Source organism: Taudactylus pleione, unplaced genomic scaffold (assembly GCF_031769625.1).
Source record: "Taudactylus pleione unplaced genomic scaffold, aTauple2 ptg000910l, whole genome shotgun sequence".
Lineage (NCBI taxonomy): Eukaryota > Metazoa > Chordata > Amphibia > Anura > Myobatrachidae > Taudactylus > Taudactylus pleione.
This window is the reverse complement of record NW_028285311.1, coordinates 220,256-241,484: the sequence shown is the minus strand read 5'-3', so window position 1 is coordinate 241,484 and position 21,229 is coordinate 220,256. Positions and strand designations below refer to the sequence as shown.

At 43.7% G+C, this 21,229-nt stretch overlaps 3 protein-coding genes across 3 annotated transcripts in view; 2 read left to right on the top strand and 1 right to left on the bottom strand.

Moving 5' to 3' along the window:
- Positions 1–19,441, top strand: part of LOC148473809 (uncharacterized) — a 285,177-nt gene extending 265,736 nt beyond the window's left edge. The window contains exon 9 of the mRNA XM_088459415.1: positions 17,866–19,441. Coding sequence (XP_088315541.1) covers positions 17,866–18,644 — 779 coding nt within the window. The 3' untranslated portion in view covers positions 18,645–19,441. The remainder of the gene's footprint in view (positions 1–17,865) is intronic.
- The window catches only part of LOC148473808 (uncharacterized), a 227,874-nt gene that overhangs the window by 158,116 nt on the left and 48,529 nt on the right, over positions 1–21,229 (bottom strand). The gene's annotated exons all lie outside the window — the stretch shown is intronic.
- LOC148473810 (uncharacterized) lies at positions 5,899–13,829 on the top strand. The gene is made up of 6 exons (XM_088459426.1): positions 5,899–5,967; positions 11,181–11,345; positions 11,771–11,962; positions 12,213–12,291; positions 12,411–12,466; positions 12,762–13,829. Exons 2-6 carry the CDS (start codon positions 11,268–11,270, stop codon positions 13,827–13,829), a joined length of 1,473 nt encoding a protein of 490 aa, XP_088315552.1. The 5' UTR covers positions 5,899–5,967; positions 11,181–11,267.

The following is a 21,229-nucleotide window of genomic DNA, read 5'->3' as shown; positions in this document are numbered from 1 at the left end:
TCTCTCTGTATAATAGTAACAGGACACCATAGGCTGCTCCCCCTGTATAAAATAATAATAATATTAACAGGATACCACAAGCTGCTCCCCCTGTATAATAACAGGACACCGTAGGCTGCTCCCCCTGTATAATAGTAACAGAACACCACAGGCTGCTCCCACTGTATATTAATAGTAACAGGACACCACAGGTTGTTCCCCCTGTATAATAATAGTAACAGGACACCAAAGGCTGCTCCTCCTGTACGGCATTGCACCACAGGCCGCTCCCCCTGTAAAGTAGGACATTACAGACTGCTCAACCTATTTAGTAAGACACCACAGGCTGCTCATCCTGTATAGGAGTAAACCACAGGTCACTCCCCCTGTATAGCAGGACACCGCAGAACACTCCCCTGTATAGTAGGTCCTGGATAGGACACCGCAGGCCGCTCCCCCTTTATAGCAGGACACCGCAGGCTGCTTCCCCTATATAGTAGAACCCTGCAGGCTGCTCCCCCTGTATAGTAGGGCACCGCAGGCCGCTCCCCCTGTATAGTAGGGCACCGCAGGCTGCTCCCCCTATATAGTAGGCAGCACAGGCCGCTACCCCTGTATAGTAGACACCACAGGCCGCTACCCCTGTATAACAGGACTCCGCAAGCTGCACCTCCTGTATAGTAAGACACCGCAGGCCACTTCCTCTGTATAGGACACCACAGGTCCCTCCGCCTGTACAGTAGGGCACCACAGGTCGCTCCGCCTGTACAGTAGGGCACCACAGGTCACTCCACCTGTACAGCAGGACACCACAGGTTGCTCCGCCTGTACAGTAGGACACTACAGGTCGCTCCGCCTGTACAGTAGGACACCACAGGTCGCTCTGCCTGTACAGTAGGACACCACAGGTCGCTCTGCCTGTACAGTAGGACACCGCAGGCTGCTCCCCCTGTATAGTAGGCACCACAGGCCGCTTCTACTGTATAGTAGGCACCACAGGCCACTCTCTCTGTATATTAGGACGTTGCAAGCCGCTCCCCCTGTATAGTAGGCACCATAGGCTTTATACAGCTTCCAGATACTGTCCCTACTTGCAGGCTCCCAAAGTGCTGGGTGGTAGGCTGTTTCATGCCGGGTGGTGCACCCGCAAAAAACACCCTGGAGAGAACACTGCCCTGTAGAGTAGGACACCACAGGCTGCTTCACCTGTAGAGTAGGACATCACATGCTGCTCCCCCTGCACAGTAGGACACCACAGGCTTTTCCACCTGTATAGTTACAGCTAGATCCCCTTCCGTAGGACACCATTACCTGCTTAGCGTTCCCGCTAGGCTGTTTTAGCGGGGCGCGGCGCCCTGCCCTCTTTCTGGAATGTAAAAAGCGCCCTGCCCTCCAGAAGGAGGGCAAAAAGCGCCCTGCCCTAACAGCCTGCGGGAATCGTCTTCACCCGCGGGTCGCAGTGTCCCGCGGGTGAAGAAATGTGCGGTGACCCGGTCACCGCCGGAGAATAGACGCCGGGCGCATGCGCCCGGCATCTATTCTCCCTGTCTGCAGGGCTTGGGGGCTGCCCGGCATGTCCGTAAGTGCCGGGCACGCCCCCAAGAGTGACGAAAAGGAGATGCGTCTTATAGACACGCCCCCTTTTCGATGACCACGCCCCCTTCTCGGTCGCGTGCGCGCCGTAGGCCCTCTCTAGCTCCGGCGCCCTGCCTCCCGCCGGAGCTAGAGGGAACACTACCTGCTGATTCAGGATACTGAGACGATACATTCTTCGAGCTGTATGTAACCCCGCCCACTCCCCACTGTTATGTGTTAAGCTTTAAGAGGCTCTCTGTCTGCTTTTTATTTTCAACAATCTGATTGACGTTTCGAGGAGCCAATCAACTCATTATCAGGGAGGAGGCGAAGGCTGCAGCCATAGAGAAGGCGGGTGGGTGGAGCTTTTTTTATTCAGCCCGGGCTTCTGGTAATCCCCTCTGTAATAATGACAGGGACCATACATGTCCTCAGTGCAGGAGGGTGGCGGCCATTTTTTTGTATACCATTCCGGCAGCAATATGTGTTCTGCCTAATATGATCTATCATTCCCACAGGAAGCAGCAGGGACAGTGAGCAGGCATTGTAATGTTGTGTCTGGCAGCAGATAATTATATTATTATTCTATAGCCTGAGCAGACTCTGGTGTCACTTGGCTGTAGTACAGGAGGAGCAAGGCAGGGCCGGCTCCTGACACGTTCTGTCAGTGCCGCCGCACAGGAGCCATCCATCAGCCGCTGCGGAGTTCCAGTTCTTGAGCTGCCTAGCGACAGGATCTGAGACTCATGCTAACGCTGGCAGCAGAAACAGCCTGATAGTGGGCCAGATGTACTAAGCTCTGCAAAGTGATAAACTGGAGAGTGATAAACCACCAGCCAATCAGCTCCCAACTGTCATTTCTCAAACACAGCCTGTAACATGACAGTTGGGAGCTGAGTGGCTGTTGGTTTATCACTGTTCAGAGCTGAGTACATCTCCCCCCAGTATCTGTCACTGTGCCGTTGTACGGGACTCTCATCACCAGTCTGATGTCTTACATGACTGGTGAAAGCAGATCCCAGTGTATGTAAACGCAGGGATACTAAATGTCCTCTCTAGAGACACAGATCCTGAGATATAGACCATTTATATACCTTTGGAATTTTGCCCTTTTTCCCAATTTATAGAGGAACGCCTCATACATCATTGATTGTTCATATATACAGTATGACAAAGAGGTTTATGGTCTGTCTTCATGGTGCATTATTAGTCTGCATGAATATCACTATATGAACGGTCTTGTATCTTCTTTCTTTTCATATTGTCACCGATATTCACCTTTGAGTGAATACTGTCACTGTCATACAAGTATATGCACTTTGCCACCTTTCTGATATATGTCATATACACACTTGTATTGTATATCTATGATTGTTTTACTTATAGCTCGTTGTCTAGAGACATTTATTTTTTAATGGACATTAAAGGTTATGTTTTGGGATTATTTAAGGTGTGCCCCACCAATTAGGAGTACTCTCTTTTTCTTTTTGTTGAATACCGGTTACCTGCTCCTCGGGTGCACCCTTATACTGACATGATGTCACAATAATACGTATATTTACATTATGAAACGTTTTTTTTTTTATCCTAACAATATTGTTTCTGGCCTTTTTTTAACCTAATTTTGGATACTACTGTAATAATAATATTATGTATGTAATGTGGCCTATTTGTTACCCTGGTGCGGAACCATTTCATCTCTTTTCCATCCCCCCTTCTATCTTTTTCTGTTTCCTTTCTTAACACAATTTAGTTTTTTTGGGGTGATCCCCATTTCCAAAGTACACCTTGCACAGGGTATAGGATACATTGTATCTCCTTTAAGGTTCATATTATCTGCATTCATCACTGGTTTTTGTTTAAAAAATGAATGAATGAATAAACGACACCATTTAGGAGCTGGATAATATCTTCTCACACAAAACACAGGAAGGGATTCCTAACATTAGTTGGGAACAAGACTTTAATACATTAAAACAAACATTACAGAAGAGGACTAGGGTACACTGGGACTTAACCACTATTGAGAGTTATATTAAACATAAATCTCTCCCAGAGGTCTAAAGCTGGCCACACATCTACAGATTATCTGTCCAACCGGCCAACCAGTTGATTGGTCGGACTGAGAATCTGGTAACGTATGATAGTAAATGACAATCAGCAATTTGCTCCCAAACGCTGGAAAATGGACAAAAACTGATGTTTGAACAAATTGTTTAGATCAAACATTTAACAAACTTGTCTGACGCCATTTTCATCTGTTTTCTGGCATTTAGGAGCAAATTGCTGATCATTAGTTACTCCCATACGTTACCAGATTTTCATTCTGTGAAAATCACTGGTGATTCTGTGAGGAGACCTGGAAAACATGAACTGTTCCCTAAGGACTGGCACTGGGAAACGTTGGTCCCCTACACACAAGGTACTAAGCACCCTTTACACCAATACAAAGCCTCAGACAGGTGAGGACTCAGTAGGGCCTATTACAGAGGACGTCTGTGCATCTTATACATCACCCGGTGTACACTATGGTGTCTCTCTGTGTATTCTGTCACTTCCACACTAATAACCACCTACTGAGGGTACTGACCGTCAGCTACAGCTGATACGTTCTGTATGGGGGGTCTGAGTGTGCCGGACACCTCCCTTTCTCTATAGTCTGTCACCCACCGAGCAGTGAGTGCTCCAGCTATATTATATGTAACACCAGGGTCTGCTCCACCTGTATTATATGTAACACTAGTGTCTACACCAACTCTAATATATGTAACACCAGGGTCTGCTCCACCTGTGTTATATGTAACACTGGGTCTGCTCCACCTGTATTATATGTAACACCAGTGTCTGCTCCATCTGTATTATATGTAACACTAATACCCACCTACTGAGGGTACTGACCGCCAGCTACAGCTGATACGTTCTGTATGGGGGGGTCTGAGTGCACCGGACACCTCCCTTTCTCTATAGTCTGTTACCCACCGAGCAGTGACTGTTCAAGCTGTATTATATGTAACACCAGGGTCTGCTCCACCTGTATTATATGTAACACCAGGGTCTACTCCACCTGTATTATATGTAACACCAGGATCTGCCCACCTGTATTATATGTAACACTTTTAACCACCTACTGAGGGTACTGACGGCCAGCTACAGCTGATACGGTCTGTATGGGGGGGTCTGAGTGCTCCGGACACCTCCCATTCTCTATAGTCTGTTGCCCACCGAGCAGTGACTGTTCAAGCTGTATTATATGTAACACCAGGGTCTGCTCCACCTGTATTATATGTAACACTAATAACCACCTACTGAAGGTACTGACCGCCAGCTACAGCTGCTACGTTCTGTATGGGGGGTCTGAGTGCACCGTACACCTCCCTATCTCTATAGTCTGTTACCCACCGAGCAGTGACTGCTCCAGCTGTATATGTGACACCAGGGTCTGCTCCACCTGTATTATATGTAACACCAGGGTCTACTCCACCTGTATTATATGTAACACCAGGGTCTGCCCCACCTGTATTATATGTAACACTATTAACCACCTACTGAGGGTACTGACCACCAGCTACAGCTGATACGTTCTGTATGGGGGGTCTGAGTGCTCCGGACATCTCCCTTTCTCTATAGTCTGTTACCCACCGAGCAGTGACTACGCCACCTGTATTATATGTAACACCAGGGTCTGCTCCACCTGTATTATATGTAACACCAGGGTCTGCTCCACCTGTATTATATGTAACACCAGGGTTTGCTCCAACTGTATTAAATATAACACTAAAGTCTGCTGCACCTGCATAATGATAATGCAGCACCACAGACTGCTCCACCTGTTTTATTGTAACAGGCCAGGGTCTGTATTATATGTAACACTGGAAGCTGACCTACCTGTATGACAATAACATAACACTACAGACTGATCTACCTGTATAATGATAATGAGGCACCACAGTCTGCTCCCCCTGTACCACAATAATAATGATATATTAATAATAAACATCGTTACCTGTCGCCGCTCTCTGCACCTCACCCGGAAGTTGCCATTTATAGAAGACACGCCCCTCTAGATACGCCCCACCCCTCTCATCTCCGTGTAGCTATGGCTACTGTCAGCCCCGCCCCTCTTATGGTAGTGACCGCCCTCCTCTCATTCCCCTCAGTGCGTTGATTGGCAGCAGCAAGTAGCCAATCAGGCGGCACAAAGTGGGAAGGACGTCCTGTAACTAAGCAGCGACCTGCACCTGCCGCTCACAGCTTCATCACTAGAGTAACAGCTAAATAGTATGTATAGGTGTCCTCATGTACGGTGATCGGCGGCCATATTCTTATAGTCTCCCAGTCACAGAGCAGAGGGGGCGGGGCCACAGAGGCTTTAGCTGCCATTTTGTCATAGATATTCCTGACAGCCGGAGCCAGGTAACGTGTCCTGTATATATTATATTATTATTATATAGGGGAGAGGGGACTGTACAGTGATATATGAGGGGGAATAACACAGCTCCCAGCACACACTGATATGTGGTATTATTATTAAATAGGGGAGAGGGGACCGTACAGTGATATATGAGGGGGAATAACACAGCTCCCAGCACACTCTGATATGTGGTATTATTATTATTATATAGGGGGGAGGGGACTGTACAGTGATATATGAGGGGGAATAACACAGCTCCCAGCACACACTGATATGTGGTATTATTATTATATAGGGGAGAGGGGACCGTACAGTGATATATGAGGGGGAATAACACAGCTCCCAGCACACACTGATATGTGGTATTATTATTACATAGGGGAGAGGGGACTGTACAGTGATATATGAGGGGGAATAACACAGCTCCCAGCACACACTGATATGTGGTATTATTATTATATAGGGGAGAGGGGACCGTACAGTGATATATGAGGGCGATTAACACAGCTCCCAGCACACACTGATATGTGGTATTATTATTATATAGGGGAGAGGGGACCGTACAGTGATATATGAGGGGGAATAACACAGCTCCCAGCACACTCTGATATGTGGTATTATTATTATATAGGGGAGAGGTGACCGTACAGTGATATATGAGGTGGTGTCGCAGACTCCGTTGTTACTATAATACAGGTGGCGCGGACCCAGTAGTTACTATAATAAAGGTGGCGCAGACTCTGTTGTTACTATAATACAGGTGGCGCAGACTCCGTTGTTACTTTAATACAGGTGGCGCAGACTCCGTTGTTACATTAATACAGGTGGCGCAGACTCCGTTGTTACTATAATACAGGTGGCGCAGACCCAGTTGTTACTATAATAAAGGTGGCGCAGACCCAGTAGTTACTATAATACAGGTGGCGCAGACTCTGTTGTTACTATAATACAGGTGGCTCAGACCCCGCTGTTACAATACAGGTGGTTCAGACCCCGTTGTTACTATAATACAGGTGGCGCAGGCCCAGTTGTTACTATAATAAAGGTGGCGCAGACCCAGTAGTTACTATAATACAGGTGGCGCAGACTCTGTTGTTACTATGATACAGGTGGCGCAGACTCTGTTGTTACTATAATACAGGTGGTGCAGACTCTGTTGTTACTATAATACAGGTGGTTCAGACCCCGTTGTTACTATAATACAGGTGGCACAGACCCCATTGTTAGTATAATACAGGTGGCGCAGACTCTGTTACTATAATACAGGTGGCTCAGACCCCGCTGTTACAATACAGGTGGTTCAGACCCCGTTGTTACTATAATACAGGTGGCACAGACCCCATTGTTACTATAATACAGGTGGCGCAGACTCTGTTGTTACTATAATACAGGTGGTTCAGACCCCGTTGTTACTATAATACAGGTGGCACAGACCCCATTGTTACTATAATACAGGTGGCGCAGACTCTGTTGTTACTATAATACAGGTGGCTCAGACCCCGCTGTTACAATACAGGTGGTGCAGAGTCCGTTGTTACTTTAATACAGGTGGTGCAGACCATGTTGTTACTATAATACAGGTGGGGCAAACTCTGTTGTTACAATGATACAGGAGGCGCATACCCCGTTGTTACTATAGTACAGGTGGGGCAAACTTTGTTGTTACTATGATACAGGAGGTGCAAACCCCATTGTTTCTATTATACAGGTGGGGCAGACCCCGTCGTTGCTCTAATGCAGGTGGCGCAGACCCTGTTACTATAATACAGGTGGCGCAAACACTGTTGTTACTATAATACAGGTGGTGTAGACTCCGTTGTTACTATAATACAGGTGGCGCAGACCCCGTTGTTAGTATAATACATGTGGCGCAGACCCCGTTGTTAGTATAATACAGGTGGCGCAGACTCCGTTGTTAGTATAATACAGGTGGCGCAGACTCTGTTTTTACTATAATACAGGTGGCACAGACTCAGTTGTTACTATAATACAGGTGGGGCAGACTCCGTTGTTACTATAATATATGTGGTGCTGACCCCTTTTTTAATATCATACAGATAACCCTATCTGAGGGGGCTGCTAGAAATTCTGTATGTCAAATTTAGTTTTGTGCAAAAGGAAGCTGTGGAAGGGCAAATACACAATGCAATTCTATTCTTTATATTACATATGAAATTGATTTACAGTTGACCAGTGGGAATACTAGAAGGCGAGACCCTGGGCTTTATATTCAGACACCAGCAGGAATGTAATATATAACGGAGTCCTGCCAGTGTGACTAAGTGATAGTATAGTACACTAGTCATCTGTGTCATGTGCAGGAATGTAATGTATAACGGTGTCCTGCCAATGCGACTAAGTGATAGTATAGTACACTAGTCATCTGTTTCTGAGTACACTAGCCGGCTTTCCAGGTGACGGTATGGAGCTACAGTACCTTTACCAGCTTTTCTGGGTGCTCTAATGGAGCTCTGAGTACACTAGCCTGCTATTCCAGGTGACGGTATGGAGCTACATTACTTTTACCAGCTTTTCCGGGTGCTGGGATGGAGCTCTGAGTATATTAGCCATCTGTTCTGGGTGCTGGTATGGAGATAAAGTACGTTTGGGACGGTGCCAAAATAGAGTTTTGAGTGCATTAGCATCCATCCTAAGTGCCGGAATAGACCTCTGACCATCTTAACCAAACGTTACCGATGGCCGATGGAGCTCGGAGTACGTTAGCCAGCTTAGCTGAGTTCCAGAATGCAGCTCTGTGTACGTTAGCCATCTGTTTCAGGTTTCACTTTAGTATGTTAGCCAGCCATTCCTGGTGCCGTTAAAGAGCTCTGAGTGTGTAAGCTACCTGTTCGGGAGCATAGATGGAGCAGTGAGTACTGCTGCTGTTCTTTGTGCCGGAATAGAGCTCTGATAACCTTAACCAACTGTTTCAGGTGGTAGATGGAGCTGTGAGTACGGTAGCCAGCTGTTTCAAGTGCCAGAATAGGGCTATGAGAACCATCTCTTCCAGCTGTTCCATTGGGTCTCCCAGTACCTTAGCCATCCATTCTGGGTGTCAAAATAGGGATCTAAATACTCACGCCCTTTATTGCAGCTGCTGGAATAGGTGTTGGAGTAGTAGCTATATCTATTTGCCAGAACAGGTGTTAGGTTTCTAATTCCATCTCTTCTAGCTCCTGGAATAGGTGTCTCAGTACCATGGGTGTAACTAGAACTTTGTCCCCACAGCAACATTTTGAAGGGACCCCTGCAGAACAAACACACTCTGAGGGAGGGAATCTGCATACAAGGGGTCCACAATAATAAGTCACCCATTACTCTGCCCCCTATACTGGAACACTGTTGGTAACATCATCATAACTAGGGAGGGAGCTATTAATCCTCTCACCCAGGAAGGCTCAAGCCAACCATGGTTACCAAGTCACTAATAGAGGGAGGGCACCTGAGAAGCTGGGTCAGTGAACTTCTGAGAAACAATGACCAAGACTCTATGGCTCTGGGAATGAGGGGACTTAGTGGTCACTCAGTGTAATCTTATGTTTATATGTACAACATGATAGCATAGTGGACAGCAATTCTACTCCGCACTGGGGTCATGGATTTAATTCCTGCCCATGGTCCTGTCAGTCTGAATTTTGTATGTTCTTCCCGTGTTTACATTGGTTTCTTACACTGGTAGGTTAGTTGGCTTCTTTCATAAATACATATTAAAGGGAAGGAAAAATGGGAAGTGTCACCACACAGGTTTCAATTCACTGTATAATAAAGTAATTAATTATATGGGATAAAAATAATTGCTATTGTATCCATAATCAATTATTCCCCTCAGGGTATGTGTAGAATTGTGGAGGTGCTTCTCAGAGTAATTAGAACAATGTAAAATAAAATGTGGGAGGTCTGGGCCAGCCACAAAAGACTCTATAGAGAGAGCACTCAAAATAGCAAGTTATCACCCATTATTATCTGACTAAAATTTAACCTTTAATTGGATTGTTAGAAACAAAGTAAACTTGAACTCACACTTACATATAACAGATATAGACAAGTTGACAAAACTACAGTATATTGTAATCACTGTAGTTATTGGTCATTTAAAGGTGAAGTATTACAAAAATTACATAGATACATCACTAACATAAATGTTAAAAGGTCTTAATGTAAAAAACACCAGGTACAGAATAATAAATCAAAATTTGTTCCCTATGTAGGACATGAGGTGATCACCGTCAATGATAGATCTACAACAAAAACCCCTAAAGTAAAGAAATAAAAGTTGGGTGTATCTAGTTATGCAGCTAGGCTCTGCTGTTCCCCCTCATACAATGTAGAGGAGAGGGAATGAGATCAGAATCTTTATCCCAGACTTCTCTATACACCCCCCTTTGAGATTTGATTGTTTCAATACTTGTATTTCCCAGTGATTCTCATACCAACCTAAGAATCCTCTCATTGATTGTCCAATACTTGTGGCAAGACAACCAACAGCAGAGATTGGGGTTGATGAAGTGGATCACTGTTGACTTCTTTTCAAGGGGTGATTGCGCTAGCAGATCTCTCATTCCCTCTCCTCTACATTGTATGAGGGGGAACAGCAGAGCCCAGCTGCATAACTGGATACACCCAACTTTTATTTCTTTACTTTAGGGGTTTTTGTTGTAGATCTATCATTGATGGTGATCATCTCATGTCCTACATAGGGAGCAACTTTTTATTTATTATTCTGTACCTGGTGTTTTTTACATTAAGACCTTTTAACATTTATGTTAGTGATGTATCTATTTAATTTTTGTAATACTTCACCTTTAAATGACCAATAACTACAGTGATTACAATATACTGTAGTTTTGTCAACTTGTCTATATCTGTTATATGTAAGTGTGAGTTCAATTTTACTTTGTTTCTAACAATCCAATTAAAGGTTAAATCTTAGTCAGATAATAATGGGTGATAACTTGCTATTTTGAGTGCTCTCTTTATAGAGTCTCTTGTGGTTGGCCTAGACCTCACACCTTTTCTTTAACATTGTTCTTTCATAAATACCCCTAGTGTGTATGTGTGTGGGCTGTCCATGTGGTAGGAAATGTCGATTGTAAGCTCCACTGGGGCAGAGAGAGATGTCAGTGACTAAATATTCCCTGTAAAGCGCTGAGTAATATGTGCGCACTACATAAGTAACTGGTAAGAAATAGCTTCTAATAATTATATTTATTTCTAGATTTCTGTACAGTGAGGAGTCAGATCCTTGTTACTAGACGTCACGTGAGTGTGAGACGTGTCCTCTATAAATCACTGATTACTGAGGATGGACATGGACAGGAATCGCATGACTGAGAGGATACTAAATCTCACCCTGGAGATCATCTACCTGCTGATTGGGGAGGTGAGAGGGTCTGGGAGTATCACAGTGACATAATTTATATCTATAGTAATAATACAGGGACATGACTGGGGAGGTGAGAGGGTCAGGGAGTGTCACAGTGACATCACTTATAGCTACAGTAATAATACAGGGACATGAATTGGGAGGTGAGGATTATCAGGGAGTGTCACAGTGACTTTTTTTCAAAAACAAAGAGAAAAGTAGAGTCTTTTACTACGGTGCACCATTATGTCAGTCCACATTAATCATTCCTTAGTTAAAACATATTAATCTTTATTTATATTCAGTTAAAATTATGACATTTAAGGGTTACCACAACTGACAGGGGTTGTCACAGTGACATCACTTATCTATAGTAATAATACATGGACATGACTGGGGTGGTGAAGAGGATCTGCACTCAAACTATCTTTTTGAATACACAGGATTACATAGTAATGAAGAAGACATCTGATGACTGTGAGACGTCTGGCAGTCATCCCCGTGTGTCAGGAGAACAGAGCAGGGCCCAGAGCCCCATCACGGTGCCTCCACCTCTCTCACTGATACACAAGATAGACAATGACAAGAAGATCATCAAACTCACCAACAAGATCATTCAGCTGCTGACTAGACAGGTGACTTCTGGGACATTATACAGTAACACCAGGGGATGTGTCTGGGTGATGACTGGAGAGGTGACTGCTGGGAATGGGACATTATACAGTAACACCAGGGGATGTGTCTGGGTGATGACTGGAGAGGTGACTGCTGGGAATGGGACATTATACAGTAACACCAGGGGATGTGTCTGGGTGATGACTGTATCATTGTGTGTGTCAGGTTCCCATAAGGTGTCAGAATGTCATTGTCTATGTCTTAATGCAGGAGGGGGAGTATATAGAGGGACACAAGGGTCTGTACAAGGACGTGATGATGGAGAATCACCGGCCTTTCACATCACTGGGTAAGACGAGACTGTCATTTATTGTACAGGGGAGAGCAGGTATGGGGGCCCCCTAAATACACACATCATCTGATAAACACATATATATAATGAACTCAGTAATTTTGTGTCTCCTACAGATGGACCCAGTAACAAAAATGCCCCAGAGAGATGTCCCCGTCCTCTTTATTCCCAGGTTTGTACAGAGGAGGTTCACAGATTCCCACAGTTAGATGGGATTTATGGTCTCAATAATATACCAAAGTGACTGTTCATTGTATGATATGTAAAGTGGATGTATTTATGCCCGATATGTAATAAGATAATGCTTTTATTAGCTTGTTTAAATATTGGGCATAAACAGGATCAGAAGCTGTGGGTTTTACAACCTATCACTTCATAAATAAACCTTTATAAGTCTAATGCACTGGAGTTTAGTCTCGAGTAATGACATCAGACAATATTAAAGTGTTATTTTATTGTTTTGTTAGGTTGACGATTTGGCTAATATTAAAATAGAAGAGACAGAGGAAGAAGAGACGTATGTGACTGACAAGGCAGAAGATATAGAGGGAGGAGAGACGTATGTGACTGATATGAAGGCTGAAGATATAGAGGGACAAGATGAGATGTATGTGACTGATATGAAGGCAGAAGATACAGAGGTAGAAGAACAGACGTATGTGACTGATATTATGGCAGAAGATAAAGAGGGAGAAGAGACGTATGTTACTGATATGAAGGCTGAAGATATAGAGGCAGAAGAAGATACATATGTGACTGATAATAGCACAGAAGATATAGAGGGAGAAGAAGAGACGTATGTGACTGATATGAAGGCAAAAGATACAGAGGGAGAAGAAGTGACATATGTCACTGATATGAAGGCAGAAGATATAGTGGGAGAAGAAGAGACGTATGTGACTGATAATAAGGCAGAAGATATAGAGGGAGAAGAAGTGACATATGTGACTGATATGAAGGCAGAAGATATAGAGGGAGAAGAAGAGACATATGTGACTGATAATAGCACAGAAGATCTAGAGGGAGAAGAAGAGACATATGTGACTAATGATAAGGCAGAAGATACAGAGGGAGAAGAAGTGACATATGTGACTGATATGAAGGCAGAAGATATAGAGGGAGAAGAAGAGACATATGTGACTGATAATAGCACAGAAGATCTAGAGGGAGAAGAAGAGACATATGTGACTAATGATAAGGCAGAAGATACAGAGGGAGAAGAAGTGACATATGTGACTGATATGAAGGCAGAAGATATAGAGGCAGAAGAAGATACATATGTGACTGAGAATAGCACAGAAGATATGGAGGCAGTAGAAGAGACTTGTGTGACTGATAATAAGACAGAAGATACAGAGGGAGAAGAAGAGACGTATGTGACTGATAATAAGACAGAAGAGAAAGACGGAGAAGAAGAAACGTATGTGACTGATATGAAGGCAGACGATATAGAGGCAGAAGAAGATACATATGTGAGGGGTGATGAGCAGTGTAGAGAGGAGGAAATCCGTACAGATATCAGCACAGGTGAGTAATAAACACTTATTACAGGAAAAAAGCCAGACATTCTCTTTGCTCAGGCACTTTATGGGGTGGTCACAGGATATAGAGCAGATGCCGGCATCTTGGATTAAAACAGATGTTTATTGAATCCAATCAAATGTCCTAAAAATGACAGTACTACCAGGTGAAGGTAATAGAATACACAGAGCATACAGATGCTTTCATAGTTTTAGCTGTAACTAATCCAGGCTACTACTCAAATATTACATGTGAATCAGTCGGGATGTTTGTACAGTAATCCCCCTGACTTACGCTGGCTGCCTAGCGCTTCTATAGAGCACTGTTTTTATTATATGGCATTTTTCTGTTTTGCCCTTGTAAAATAATTGGATTTTACACTGAGGCTGGACGTGCATAATATTGTACTAGTGGAGCCGGGTTTAGTTTACACGTGAAGAGAGCTGGTAACATGATTGGAGACCGGTGTGGTATATAAGGTTGATATTCATTATGTGGAAACTGAGAAATGTTGACGTGATAGAATGTGAACCGTCCCTGGTTGTGACTTACCGGCTCCCGGCAGCAGCGGCGTATCCAGAGAAGTCTTCCGGGTCCGGGCAGTCATGTGATGAGTAGTTTCAGTGCAGACATCTGATGGAGTGGCTGTTCCGGGAGGTATTCTTCTCTAACCCTGAAGTGAGTATCTTGGAAGTTATGTTTTCTTTTAGTTCTATCATCAGGAGAAACTCTTCTAGATGATTATATAACTAAAAGTTACCCACTTCATGTCCACCTACTGCCAAGGGTGGTAACTGAAGCGCTGACAGCGCCAGCTTTATATCCCAAGGCTCTGGATGCATATATGGCGGCTGTATATGTAATACACCCTGCTAGAAAGTCTTTACTTTTGGAATCAGAGCCAACTTTCTCAAATTTATTTGTGGGAAAATGTACGTTAGATGAAATCTCCAAGGGACCACCATGGCATCTATTAGGAAGGCTGATTGATCCTTGACCTTGCAACAACACCTGGCCATTTTATTGTTGAATTGAGAAACCATTAGATCTATCTCTTGCTGACCCCCATATAGTTATCAGACTGTTAAAGGCTTCTGAATGCTGAGACCATTCCCCTGGAAGTATAAACTGGCCACTCTGAAAGTCCATCTTCCAACTCTCTATTCCTGAAATAATACTGCACATATCGCTGGAACATGAATCTCCGCTGAAGATAGGATCTGAAAGGATTCTCTCATTGCCAGGGAACTTTTTACAGCTCCCCTGATGATTTATGTATGCTACTGCTGTAATGTTGTACGACTTGGTTATTATAGGTTTTCTGTTGGCAAAAAGACCCTGGCTAGTTGGGTATTGAACACTTCAAAACTTTCCTGCGTTGACTGAGAAGCATCTTGGAATTTTGGTAGTTGGTAACCCAGACATGGAACTCTAGGACGTTCACTGTCCTTATCAGATCTGCTTGAAGAGCCTCTATTGACTTTGCTTTGAAAAGCAAATCATCTAAATAGAAAACTAGGGTTCGCAAAATACGCGATATAGCGCGTTTTGACGCGCTACAGCAAACTGGGGACCCAGATTTAAAAACTGATCAGGTACTGTAGGACCCGCTGGCTCTGTTTGTGCTGTTGTAGCTAATGGCAGCGCTGCGACGTCTCCCCCAGTCAATGGCTGCGCTGCAGCGTCTCCCCCAGCCAATGGGCGCGCGGCGTTTCCCCCAGCCAATGGGCGCGCGGCATCTCCCCCAGCCAATGGGCGCGCGGTGTCTCCCCCCAGCCTATATGCGTGGCATCGCCCCCCGCGGCTTCTCCCCCCAGCCTGTATGTGCGGCGTCTGCCACCAGCCTGTATGTGCAACGTCTCCCACCAGCTTGTATGCGCGGCATCTCCCACCAGCTTGTTTGCGCGGCATCTCCCCCCACGGCGTCTCCCCCCATCCTGTATGTGCGGCATCTCCCACCAATTTCCTTAGGAAGAAAAGGCGTTGCAGAGCATTCCCAACTACTGATGAAATATGTGACAACCACAATAGGTCATCAGAAAAGTTGATTCCTAAAAACGTAATCCCACTAACCCTCTGAGCCATTTAAAAATAAGGCTCGGGGGGCACTTTTCCTACTTATTCTAAAATCTATCACTACCTCTTTGGTTTCTTTTATTATTCAGCAGCAAATTATTACCCTTAATGAGTTGATCCACTTCTGTCCTGTAACTCTCCTCATCCCCATCACTGATTAAACCCACTATCGTGGTGTCTTCAGCAAATTTTATAATTACGACTGTGCCATGTGCTGCATCTCTTCTGGGCTGCCTGATGGTCAGCCTGACCTCAATGTGTTACCCATTTGGTCAAGGGTAGACCCTGGGTACATCTGCTGGCTAATCTAACCCTTTTAGAGAGAAGGCTGTTGCCGTGTATCCAGCCACCCCTCTTTCATTAGGCAGGGTGGCCTTTCCACATACTTCTGGCTGCCGGCTGACAATCTGTATTGGTCAACAGCTGACTTTACCATATAGAGCGTGCCAGTATCTCCAGTGCTGGTCTCTCACTGTGATATGCCTGCTGTGCAGGGCTTCCTTGAAAGTACTGCCTCTAAATATCCCAGCTGCCTCTGTTAGGGTGGGTACACACCTAAATGACCGACACACACTTAAAAGATTTAATGAATGACGTGCAGCATAGCCAATCACACGATATCGCATGCAACCATGGGAAATCAGGCATACACACTGCACGATATGCGTGATTTGTCATCCCAATCTGCCCAAAATGGGACAATATTGTGCAGGTGTGTACCCAGCCTTAGAACTCTGTTTCACCAAGCTTTTCATAGAGTATTGAGCAGATGGATCCTAATGAGATGCCTATCTCCTTCTCTAACTAGGCCATGGTCACCCTGGCGTCCACCTTAACTATGGCCTTCATGGCAGCAATGTTGTCGTCTGTGGTGGCAGACACAGGTGGGCTGCAGTGCTTCTCGTCTTTCGGGACCATCTCCCATGCCGAAATTCTGCAAACAACTAAAACAGTGATCCAGGATGGTGCTTTCTCCCCAAAAGCAACTTGTAACCGGTCACAATTCTCCTGCTGTTGCAGACTACTCTTGTAGTTGTAGAAGATCATGGCTCTCCAGTGGCCTCTGCTGATCTCCATAAGGAATTTGTAATGGAAGTGAACAAGCTGACTACTTTGGTGTGCAGTGCTGCTTATATACAGTTCTGTGCTTTAACCAGAGATTACACTTCAGAACCAAACAGTCAGATTTTGTCTATCTATGCTCTGCACATCCACAATCTTATTGCACACCCCCCACATGCTTGATATTGAAAGCAACACAAATTATTAAAATGTACAACATGTAAGGTTATGCTATATGTATAACACACCTTAATGTCAGATACTGAGTTATGAATTATTTCTTCTAACATTTTGAATTTACCCATGTCAAGTACATTTGGAGATTTTTCAGCATAATCTTTATTGATCAAAGTAAACTTGTTATTTTATTCCCAGCAGATGGAGATAACAGCAGGAATATCTCGGAAGAATGTCACATTTTCTCAACAGCCTATACAATAGAAGATAACATCACACAGGATTCTCCAGGAGAAAAGCCTATTACCCCAATTATACATCCAGTACCTCACAGTGGGGATATGTCATCTGATCCCTCTGACCGTCAGCAATGTTCCCCTGATAACTCAGATACTGTTATACATAGTACAGCTTTTAGCATAGCCGCAATCTCTCCCTGTTCTATACATGGCAAAAGTTTTACACAGGATACAAAGCTTGTTACCCATCAGTCAGCTAAGGCCGTTGTGAAGCCATTTCCATGCTCTGAGTGTGGGATTTTTTTTACATATAAAACACATCTTGTTAGACATCAGAAAAGCCACACAGGTGAGAAACCATTTCCATGTTCTGAGTGTGGGAAATGTTTTAAATATAAAATAGATCTTGTCAGACATCAGAGATTTCACACAGGTAAAAATATGTTTTCCTGCGCATACTGTGGGAAATATGCACATAAATCAGAAGTTATTACACATCAGAGAAGTCACACAGGTGAGAAACCATTTCCTTGCTCTGAGTGTGGGAAATGTTTTACACAGAAATCATATCTTCTTGTACATCAGAGAAGCCACACAGGTGAGAAGCCATTTTCATGCTCTGAGTGTGGTAAATGTTTTACACAGAAGTTTTTTCTTGTAACACATCAGAGAAGTCACACAGATGAGAAACCATTTCAATGCTCTCAGTGTGGGAAATGTTTTACATATAAATCACATTTTGTTAGACATCAGAGAAGTCACACAGGTGAGAAACCATTTCAATGCTCTCAGTGTGGGAAATGTTTTACATATAAATCACATCTTGTTAGACATCAGAGAAGTCACACAGGTGAGAGGACATTTTCATGCTTTGAGTGTGGGAAATATTTTACAGAGAAATCAGATCTTGTTAGACATCAGAGAAGTCACACAGGTGAGAAACCATTTCCATGCTCTGAGTGTGGGAAATGGTTTACTTATAAATCACATCTTGTTAGACATCAGAGAAATCACACAGGTGAGAAACCATTTTCATGCTCTGAGTGTGGGAAGTGTTTTACAGAAAAATCGGATTTTGTTAGACATCAGAGATGTCACACAGGTGAGAAGCCATTTCCATGCTCTGAGTGTGGGAAATGTTTTACACGGAATCAGATCTTGTTAGACATAACATACATCACACAGATTAGATATTCTCATGTTCTGATTGTTGGAAAAGACAGAAATCAGATCTTGGTAAACCAATCCTTATTTACACTGAAGAAACTGTGTTAACAAGTGAAAATGTATTTAAAAAAAAATATATAACTATTTAGTATATCTTCTGACCTGGGTACTTCAATGGCCTTTGACATTTCTGTTTCATGATCCAGAAAGTTTATAGCTTGTATTACTGTCCTCATTGTGCTTTTCTTGCTTTTATCTATTTTGTAAGATAATGAGGAGAGTTACCCTGCAGTGTGTATAGCAGTTTTTGGAATCTGATCACCTGAATGGTATAAAAGTTTGTAGGAAGACACAAAGAACAGTAGCCAAAGTGATAACAGTCCTGTCATCTAATAAGAGACCATAAGGTCTGAAACCTGACCGACAAGTTCCTGCCACCCACCTCCTTCCCTCTATGTAATAACTATTATATGCTGCAGGGGGGCCAGGTGCCCACAGCAATGGGAGGATAGAAACAGTTACAGTGTATCAGGGAAGTATTTGTTAGAAAAAGAAATAACATCAGGACACAACAACTGTGAGGACTGTCCTATGTGTGGGTGTCCCTGGTGCTGCTGGTGGTGTCCCAAATTTGTGTATATTTCTATGTATGTAAATAATTATTCTCTCTCATTTCTTCTCTTTTCTGAGCTTAGAGGATGAGGCTATAAAGATCTTTTTCAAACTTAATATTGTGCAGTATGTACTAATATATTTATACTTGCTACATTGTAATCTGTAGTTTTATTTCTCTGGGTTTCCACGTGAGAAATTCAGCCAATCATCTACCTCCAGTATTTGTATCCTAATGTCATGTACTAATAAACTAAGCCAAGTATCACTAATAAATGCTATTTTTTATTTACTATGTCTGTTTGATGTTTAATCTATAGACAGATATATGTAACACACACATTGTGTACCCAACCGGTGTTACGCAACCAATTTTTTTTATTTACTGTTGATATTGTTTTATATATCGTACCTTAAAAAAAATAAAAGGTCCACTTACATCATGTGTGGAACAATTAATGCCATGTAGCAATTGGATCACTTCCACTACAAAGCTTTCACAGATCAGCAATGACAGATAAAGTCTCTGGAGGTGAAATGCGTCAGTCTTAACACTTAAGGTGGATGCTGGGTGTGCTCATAGGGAGCTGCTATGTGAGTGAGGTAACCTTCCTTACAAATGGTTAAAGTAAAGTAGAAGAACACTCAGCGCTCACCTTCCGTGGTGTGTATGGGGTAACTGGTGTATAAACACTCAGCGTTCACCTTCCGTGGTGTGTATGGGGTAACTGGTGTATAAACACTCAGTGTTCACCTTCCGTGGTGTGTATGGGGTAACTGGTGTATAAAACACTCAGCGTTCACCTTCCGTGGTGTGTATGGGGTAACTGGTGTATAAAACACTCGGCACTCGCCTTCCATGGGGTAACTGGTGTATAAAACACTCAGCGTTCACCTTCCGTGATGTGTATGGGGTAACTGGTGTATAAAACACTCAGCCCTCACCTTCCATGGGGTATAAGGGGTAACGTGTATAAACACTCAGCACTCGCCTTCCGTGGTGTGTATGGGGTAACTGGTGTATAAAACACTCGGCACTCGCCTTCCATGGGGTAACTGGTGTATAAAACACTCAGCGTTCACCTTCCATGGGATAACTGGTGTATAAAACACTCAGCCCTCACCTTCCATGGGGTATAAGGGGTAACGTGTATAAAACACTCAGCGTTCACCTTCCATGGTGTGTATGGGGTAACTGGTGTATAAAACACTCAGCGCTCACCTTCCGTGGTGTGTATGGGGTAACTGGTGTATAAAACACTCAGCGTTCACCTTCCATGGGGTATAAGGGGTAACGTGTATAAAACACTCAGCGTTCACCTTCCATGGTGTGTATGGGGTAACTGGTGTATAAAACACTCAGCGCTCACCTTCCGTGGTGTGTATGGGGTAACTGGTAAATAAACACTGATAGATTTAAAACAGACTCTTCAACTGTCTTATCACCGGGCAGAGCTCGTTATATGTGTCAAAACTCTCGGTGGGGATATCCCATTGTTACATCAGCTGATGTGGAGAAATAACACTCAAACCAAACAGATAAGTCAGTTTTCAGGTTCTCTGTATTAGAAAAAGTACACAGGTTTTATAGGCGTTCTTACAGATAGGATAATCTCACAGTGTAACATATACAATTATCAGAAAGTGCAAACATTCATTAATTCTTGGCAGTTCATTACTGAGAGCCCATCAATCACCCCACAGTCATCATTATATCTTCTCTATTTAAGAAAGGGAGTCTAGTATAGAAAGGGAGTCTAGTATAGAATGGAGTCTAGTATAGAAAGGGAGTCTAGCATAGAAAGGGAGTCTAGTATAGAAAGGGAGTCTAGCATAGAAAGGGAGTCTAGTATAGAAAGGGAGTCTAGCATAGAAAGGGAGTCTAGTATAGAAAGGGAGTCTAGCATAGAAAGGGAGTCTAGTATAGAAAGGGAGTCTAGCATCTAGCATAGAAGGGGAGTCTAGCATAGAAGGGGAGTGTAGTATAGAAAAGGAGTCTAGAATACATGTTTGGGAGTGTGTTCATGGCACTATCTGCACATTTTAAACATTGCACATTCCAATGCTCTGATTCTCTGAAG

Coding starts and splice junctions, on each gene's coding strand:
- LOC148473810 (XM_088459426.1), top strand. CDS start 11,268: ATGGACATGGACAGGAATCGCATGACTGAGAGGATACTAAATCTCACC. Junction 12,292..12,410: donor CCGGCCTTTCACATCACTGG/GTAAGACGAGAC, acceptor TGTCTCCTACAG/ATGGACCCAGTAACAAAAAT. Junction 12,467..12,761: donor CCCGTCCTCTTTATTCCCAG/GTTTGTACAGAG, acceptor TTGTTTTGTTAG/GTTGACGATTTGGCTAATAT.